This window comes from Sapajus apella, unplaced genomic scaffold, assembly GCF_009761245.1.
Source record: "Sapajus apella isolate SASKATOON/1434 unplaced genomic scaffold, GSC_monkey_1.0 scaffold110, whole genome shotgun sequence".
NCBI lineage: Eukaryota > Metazoa > Chordata > Mammalia > Primates > Cebidae > Sapajus > Sapajus apella.
In genome coordinates, this window is record NW_022437050.1 from 2,888,313 (window position 1) to 2,897,301 (window position 8,989).

Here is an 8,989-nt window from a genome sequence, read left to right on the forward strand (position 1 = left end):
CCCTTGTACTCATTGAAAAACTGAGGCCCAGAAGGAAGAAGAGAAGTCCCCAGAGTCACACACTGAGCTGGTGACACAACAGGAACCAGAACCCAGTACCATGTTTTCTGTTTTCTCTTCCCTTTCTCCCTTAATCTTGACATCCCTGAGTAAAGTCGGTCCTGCTATGCACACTGCATGGCTTTAGAGAATAACTGTTGATGAAAAGTAAGTTAAAACAGGTGCTATGTTTCCTCTGGACTTACAGTCCAACCAGGCTGAATCAGGTCACAGGCACCCCTGACCTAGACTGAGAAGAAGGCATAGCAGACCAGCCCTGATGGCAACCCCCAGTCAGCCATCACCACTCACAAAGACTGCTGCAGCTGTGGTGATGTCTGCATGTCAGTGCCAAGCCCAGGTTTCTTAGCCTATGGTTTGCTAGTCTTGTAAATCCCCAGAATATTCACAGCAGACATGAAAACTATTGTAATCAAACATGTCAACCCACTGCATTGGCATAAAATACCACAAGGCTGATAAAACAGTACAGTTCTTTCTTTTCTTTTTCCCTTTCTTCCTTTCTCTCTCTTTCTCTCTCCTTCCTTCCTCTCTCCTTCCTTCCTTCCTCTCTCCTTCCTTCCTTCCTCTCTCCTTCCCCACTCCCTCCCTCCTTCCCTTTCTTCCTTCCTTTCTTCCTTCTTTCCTTCCTTCCTTCCTTCCTTCCCTCCTTCTTTCCTTCCTTAATTCTCTCCTTCCTTCCTTCTTTGGACAAGTTCTTGCTCTTGCCCAGGCTTGAGTCCAGTGGCATAATAATAACTCACTGGAAACTTGAAACCTGGGCTCAAATGATCTTCCCATCTTGACCTGCCACATCACTGAGATTCCAGGCATGAGACACTGCATTCAGCCTTAATTCATTTTATGTCAAAAGACAGGTTAAGGAGACTTACTGTGTCCAAAAGAAGTTTTTCAGCTTTGTCTCGGCTGATACTCTTATTGTACCACCTGAAAGCAAGGAAAAGTCATATGTCAATGACATTTTAAAGTTTCATTATTTACTTATAAAAGACAATGCCAGAAAATCATACAGTCATTTTCTGTTTCTACCAGTGCTTTAAATTTTTTTTAGAATATATTTTATTTATTTAACAAGCCTGCACATGTATGTTTCTACCAGTGCTTTTAAACTCAAAAGAAAATGCATGGCCTGGCGCGGTGGCTCAAGCCTGTAATCCCAGCACTTTGGGAGGCCGAGGCGGGTGGATCACGAGGTCAAGAGATCGAGACCATCCTGGTCAACATGGTGAAACCCCGTCTCTACTAAAAAAATACAAAAAATTAGCTGGGCATGGTGGTGCGTGCCTGTAATCCCAGCTACTCAGGAGGCTGAGGCAGGAGAATTGCCTGAACCCAGGAGGCGGAGGTTGCGGTGAGCCGAGATCGTGCCCTTGCACTCCAGCCTGGGTAACAAGAGTGAAACTCCGTCTCAAAAAAAAAAAAAAAAAGAAAAGAAAATGCATGATTCATTTCCAGGTATTAAAATGTTTAATTGGAAAGGAACATATAAACAGAATTGGCAAAATATTGATCATTGTTGATGCTGGGTTTGGGGAACATGGATATTCATTATATTATTCTCTCTACTTTTGTATATGTTGGAAGTTTTCTAAAATACAGTTTTAGAAAACATTAATTTTCCTCTTTGTTTCATAAGTCAGGGGACGGCTGATTATAAGCAGGAGGGTGTTAGGGCAACTATAAAAATGTAATACCAGTTTGAAAGTTTAGCAAATAGCCTTTTAAAATAGCTGTAGTATTTTCCACTTTAAGACTGGTCTTCCAGACATTTTGCCAAGGAGTTGCATTATTTTTATAATTTTGTTGTCTGGTGAAGAATAACAATAAAACGGTAAAGAAGAATATAAATGAGTTTTAGGGATAATTTTTTTTTTATGTTGTTAACAATATTTGAGCCACATCCTGGCCTCCATGGCTGCTTTTTAGGTAAGAGGAGGCAGACTAATCACTGGTTAATAACCAGTCTTGAAAATTAATAAATCCAGGGGGAGAGAAGCTCTGGGTAGGGAAGGAATACCACTTACTGAACTTGTTTGGCTTTTTGAGAGTAGCCATGACTAAAGGAATTCATGAATTCGTTAGAGGTTTTTGAACATTGTAAGACAGATCAGTACGTTACACCAACATGGGCTCCTAGAGATTATCTAACTGAGCGTTGGGCAAATATAGGCTTTATGTCATACACAAGCCCCCAGCAGTAGTAGTGGCTGCTGAGAGCTGTACATTGAAAAGGTTGTCATCAGCATGGTGGGTAAGTAGTTTCACTATCAAGGAGTGATGTCTCCCTGAGTTCAGTGCCGGGGAGGGGAATGCCGGCAAGAGTCATGATTTGCTTTCCTTCAACTTGTCTGAGCCTTCATTTTGTGGAGAAGGGATCAGAACTCAAACAGGGTGAGGTAACTTGCCCAAGGTCATGATTGCAAACCAAGGCGGGAGATCTGAATCCATTCAATTTACCAACCCATGATTATGTTCCCAGGTGGTACATTTGTAAGTACTTACACAGATCTCACCCCAAACTAGACAACTCTAAGTTCATGGATAAAAAGTTATCATATTGGATATCTTTCATACATCCATCCAGTTGTATACTAAATATCTGAATGTTGGCTTGTAAGTCATGTTATTTTCCAGCTGAGATTCATAATCTGGAAAATGCAAACTGAAAGTCCACAGTATAAATAGATTGGTTTGTATGGTATAGTGTTTCATTTTAAAAATGGCTTAAAATACCTTTAGGTGGGTGAATAGACTTTTTCTATTTGCTCCAGGCCTCCCTATCGCTTAACCTGTTGGAATTCTGAGTTTGTTCCTTTGATCATAAACAAAGAGATTCTGATTAAAAGCAAGGATGAACAAACAAAACTACATAGCCTAGTGGTCATTTGAAATAAATGCTTATTGTTTTTTCCTCCAAAGGTATTGCCTATAAATATTTTTAAATTTTATTTAAGCATATCTCCTGTATGTTTTATTTCAGCTCAAGAATTCTTAGAACTGATGACACTTCTGTTCACTGAGGGAAGGGCTACTCACACATACTTGATCAAAACAAGCCAAGTTGAGAGCGCCAGAAAACGATGGTTCTTCATTAAGGAATCTATTAGAATTTCAGCAACAAAATAACTCAGCCACATTTGAATTAAGAACCCTAATGTGTGAATAGGTATCCTCATTAGCTTTATTCTTCAGGCGTGGTATCTTATATTTAGTGAGTAATTAATTTTTTAAGTAATTTCAAACTTAAAGAAAAGCTGTAAAATAGTATAAAAGAACCCTCATATACACATCACCCAGATAAGCCAATTACTGACATTTTATATATTTGCTTTTGTATTCTTTTTAGATAGATGTAGATTGATTTATTTTCTGAACCATTTGAGAATTGACTTTTACTCCTAAGTACTTCTGTGTCTGTTTCCTAAGATATAGAGTATACACTTATCTAACCACGATACAATTACCAAAATCATAAGACTTAAGATCTACATAATACCACTATTTAACTGCAGATCTTATTCAAATTTTATTGATTGTCCCAATAATGTATATTATAACAAAAATAGTTTTCGTGTGGTTCAAGATCCAGCCCAAGATCACTACCATATTAAGTTACCATGTCTTTTTAGTCTTTTTTTTTTTTTGATGGAGTTTCACTCTTGTTGCCCTGGCTGGAGTTGCAATGGCAAGATCTTGGCTCACTGCCACCTCCGCCTTCTGGGTTCAAGAGATTCTTCTGCCTCAGCCTCCCAAGTATCTAGGATTACAGGCATGAGCTACCACACCCAGCTTATTTTAAATTTTTAGTAGAGACAGAGGTTTCACCATGTTGGTCAGGCTGGTCTTGAACTCCTGATCTCGTGTGATCCACCTGTTTCAGCCTCCCAAAGTTCTGGGATTACAGGTGTGAGCCACCGCGCCTGGCCTCTTTAGTTTTTTTTATGTGGACCAATTTCTCAGCCTGTTGTGTCTTTCATGGTACAAACATTTTTTTGAAGAGCACAGGACATTAATTTTAGAGAATATTCCTTAATTTGGATGTGTCTAATATACCTTTATAAACATATCCTCATGAGTAAATCCAAGTTGTGCATTTTTGAGCAGAAATATCACAGAAGTGATGTGTGCCCTTCTCAGTGCATCACACAAGGAGACACATCAAATCTTTTCGCCCCATTATTTATGTGCATTTTGATTGATTGTTTAAGATGGGCCTACTAGTTATCTCCATTTAGTAATTATAAGTGATTTGTGAGGAGATGCTTTGAGACTATGTAAATATGCCATAGCTCACCAAACTTTAACCTGCCAGTGGTGACATTCATTAAGGATTCTTGCCTGAATCAGTTAATCATTTTGAGCTACAAAATGATGATTTTTACAAAATGATGATTTTTAAACTTTATCATTCATTAGTTGACATTCTACTATAGGAAAAAAAACCTTTCCTTTTTATGTATTTACTTCTTTATCTATCAGTCTATTTAATACAGATTCTTTTTTTTTTTTTTTTTTTGAGATGGAGTTTCGCTCTTGTCACCCAGGCTGGAGTGCAATGGCGCGATCTCGGCTCACCGCAACCTCCGCCTCCTGGGTTCAGGCAATTCTCCTGCCCCAGCCTCCTGAGTCGCTGGGATTACAGGCACGCGCCACCATGCCCAGCTAATTTTTTGTATTTTTTAGTAGAGACGGGGTTTCACCATGTTGACCAGGATGGTCTCGATCTCTTGACCTCATGATCCACCCGCCTCGGCCTCCCACAGTGCTGGGATTACAGGCTGGAGCCACCGCGCCCGGCCCAGTACAGATTCTTACATTGTCCAATGGTTTGTAGTCTATTACTTATTTTAATATTCATTATTTATTTTGATACTCAAATTGTCCCAGATTTCATCAAATGGATGATCTCTACTGCAGTAGAGATCTTGTGGTATTTTTATAGTCAGCTAATAATTTATTCCTAACCTAGGGAGGATTCTTTAGGACTGTATTTTCCAAAAACAAATAAAATATCTTCTTCAGGTATGAATGGTACAAACAAGAGAAAAAAGGTAAGGCCAGACTAGATTTGGGGATCGGGAGTCACTTTTGAGCAAGAATTAATAATTGTGCATAAACAAAAAACATAATAAACAAAGTAAGAATCAACTTCTGTGCTTATCTGACATGCCTACATCTTTTTGGCTGGGCACAGTGGCTCACACCTGTAATCCCAGCAGTTTGGGAGGCCAAGGCGGGAGGATTACTTGAACCCAGTAGTTTGAGACCAGCCTGGGCAACCTAGTGAGACCCTGTCTCTACAGAAAATTTACAGATTAGCTGGAAATGGGTGACATGTGCCTGTAGTCCCAGATATTTGGGAGGCTAAGGATTACTTCAGCCTAGTAGGTCAAAGTTGCAACGAGCCAAGATCACCCTACTGCACTCCAGACTAGGTGGCAGCGAGACCCTGTCTCAAAAAAATTAAACAAGAAAAATGTATTTTCAAGTACTTCTTTACTTTCTGGCACAAAAAGATGTTCCAAGTTCTTTCTGTTCTATCCCTACTCCAAGCTATTTCTCCAGAAAGTCCTGGTTCTTTTTAGTGGAAAGTGTTATTTAGAAACCAGGATCTGGGTAGTATGCATGCACACTGCTATGCAGTGGAGATCATCTGGCATTTTAACAGTCAACCAATAATTTACTCCTAACCTAGGGAGGATTCCTTAGGACTATGTTTCCCAAAAACAAAGAAAATATCTTACTCATAGGTTTCCAAATTATTTGGAGATTTTTCCACCAGATAACTGCTTGGTACATATCCTTCATGCCTGTTAAAAGAAAAATTAGTGTTTAGACCTACACAGAACTAAGTTTTACATCATTTTATAGGTTTAATCCACTAAAAGTCATTTAAAAATTGGGGGAATGTCACATTATTTGGCATTTGTGATAAAATACTTTAAAGTTTAGAATAAAATAATTGGTAAAAATAACAGTAACCTGCTGTCTGTTAAAGAGAGGCTGATTTCACGACTAAATTATGAAACAATAAAAAAGAAGTGCGATTTTACTTAAAAAGCTCTGCTTGCTGCTCTCCTCATTGTGAAATTTCCTCTGCTGGAAAAAATATTAATATTCACTCTCTATTTTCTATAAGGAAACATTTTTGTGTGATAATTAGCATTTTTTCCACTTTAGTACTATCATTTTATAGTCAGGAAACCAAAATAATTAAAATATAAAAGATGACTTTCCAACCACAGATTCTAAAAGATACTACCAGTTGGCATTGTAAGCTTTTTAATTTAAGGCCTCCCTAACTGACCTTTTTCAGATATGAATGGTAAAAACACGAGATAAAAGGATAAAACCAAGCTAGATTTGGGGATCGGGAGTCACTTTTGAGGAAGAGTTAATAATTGTGCATAAACAAAAAAGAATATCGAACTGCTTTACATTTGTATATAGTTTGCAGTTTTCAAAGCACTTTCACATTCATTATCTCCTTTAATATCACAAGGTGAGAGCGGCATCCCTTCCACTCTCTGGGCATCTGGCTTTAAACCCGTCAAGTGAAGGGCTTAAACTAGATTATACGTAAAATTTAGTTTAAGTAGATACTCCAAACTCTGCCAATCTGTAAAAAAAGATGCCTGGTAGGCCTGGTGCAATGGCTCATGCCTGTAATCCTAGCGCTTTGGGAGGCCAAGGTGGGCGAATCACTTTAGCTCAGGCGTTCAAGACCAACCTGGGCAACATGGTGAAATCCCCATCTTTGGAAAATATACAAAAATTAGCCAGGTGTGGTGGCATGCACCTATAGTCTCAGCTACTTGGGAGGCTGAGGCATGAGACTCACTTAATGTGGGGGGTTGGGGGGGAGGTTGCAGTGAGCTGAGATCACGCCACTGCACTCCAGCCTGTGACAGAGAAGACTCTGTCTCAAAAAAAAAAAAAAAAAAAAAAAAAAGCCTGATAGTTTCTTCCTCTTTATTTCATAAAATGTTTTAATTTTCTTACGGTGAGGCCAATTTTCAATCTAGTGATTATGTTTACGGGAAATGTGTAATTGGTGCACAGATTGACTGGAGATGCCAAATACAGGATGACTATCTTATATTTTACTCCTCTGGCAGACATTGCTAATCAATCATGGCATACTTTCTTTGGAGAACTGGACATCTGGCCTCAGAATCATCCTTCACCCAGTGCTCAAGGCAGCCATTCCAACTGAAGAAAGTCAGCTTATTCTGAAATTTGCTGTTCCTTCTGTATCACTCTTGGGATCCCTTAATTATGTCTGGTTTTGCCATACTATACTTTTACAACTATATTAATGGATCAAATAATATTTTGCTAATGAATAGAATATGCCGCCAAAAGCTGGGTCATCTCCACAAATGATAACTCTGATATTTGTATGTGGATAGGTAAAATTTATAAAGCTCTTTCACTTCCAACATTTTCATTGATTTTCTCAATACTGCGAGACAGACAGAGCTGACAGTATCTGCATTTTACAGTTCTGGAGATGAATTCGCAGAGGATAAGTTACTTGACCATGCTATATGACATGGTCATCTGTGAATCCTCAGCTACATTTGACAAGAGTAGCTGATAAAGTCTGAGTCCTCTGTCTTCCCATCTCGCGTACTTTCCACTATACCACACTATCACGAAGCAAACTGGGGAAATTCCCATAATGCTGACTGGCTGCTGGGGTGTCCTCTTTGATGCCCTTTGAAGTGCACAGTTCGGCCTTTCTACAGGTCACCAAATGAAGGGTTTAACTGTCATTTGGGGAAGTGAGACCTAGAAGAAGAAATTTCCTGGTACATTAGGTGTGCTAAATAATGTCAGTTGATTGAACTAGTGAATTTCTAAGTCCCTTTGCTGTTGATAGACCGTGTAGACAGTCGATATGGGCCTCTCCAAAATGAACAAAGAGAGGGAGATATGACCAGCTTCAATTATCTCCATGACTCAACTAGAGAGGAGGTTTCAAATGAGAAGTTGGGGTCTGTTCTTAGCTAGCAAACTACACTGCCTCTCAAACCATGGTTCTGAATCTCATCACCTTTTACCCTTCCTCACTCCTGTCTTTCCTCCCCCTGCAATGGGGCTGATAAGCCTCCTTAAAGAGGAGACACCTTGAAAATGTAAATTTTGGTCTACGTAAAAGGTAAAGCATCATCCTTCAAGATATTTGTGCATCCCCCCACATTTTTTTTAACCCATCAGATTGGCTTTTTCTTTTAAGTTCAGTGATACCCACACTTGGCACTTCCATAACCCTGTTAGCAGGAATGTAAATTTGGCAAGCTTTGTGAGGAAATTGTATGTCAAAATTAAGATACCACATACTCGGACTCAATTGTTGCAGTTAGAAATGTGACATATAGGCCAGGCATGGTGGCTTATGCCTGTAATCCCAACCACTTTGGGAGGCCAAAGCAGGAGGATTACTTGAGCACAGTAGTTTCAGACCAGCCCCGGCAACATAGTGAGACCATATCACTACAAAACATTTAAAAATTATCTGGGCATGGTGGTACATGCCTATAGTCTCAGCTACTCAGGGGTCTGAGGTGGGAGGATCACTTGAGCCTGGGAAGTCAGGGCTGCAGTGAACTGTGACGGTGCCACTGTGCTCCAAACTGGGTGACAGAGCAAGACCCTGTCTCAAAAAAAAAAGAGAAAAGTTTTATATATATATGTTATATAGTTATGTAACTATATAATAGTTATATATATAAAATAGTTATATAGTTATGTAACTATATAATAGTTATATATATAAAATAGTTATATAGTTATATAACTATATAATAGTTATATATATAAAATAGTTATATAACTATAATAGTTATATATATAATAGTTATATTATATATATATTAGTTATATTATATATATATATATATATATATGTATGTATGTATTCCAA

General features: G+C 38.7%; 1 protein-coding gene across 2 annotated transcripts in view; it reads right to left on the reverse strand.

Moving 5' to 3' along the window:
- The window catches only part of ITK (IL2 inducible T cell kinase), a 76,618-nt gene that overhangs the window by 19,565 nt on the left and 48,064 nt on the right, over positions 1 to 8,989 (reverse strand). For both annotated transcript variants that reach the window (XM_032259557.1, XM_032259556.1), the window contains 2 exons: positions 5,805 to 5,870; positions 933 to 987 (listed from right to left, as the gene is read on the reverse strand). In XM_032259557.1, the coding sequence (XP_032115448.1) occupies positions 933 to 987; positions 5,805 to 5,870 (121 nt within the window). The remainder of the gene's footprint in view (positions 1 to 932; positions 988 to 5,804; positions 5,871 to 8,989) is intronic.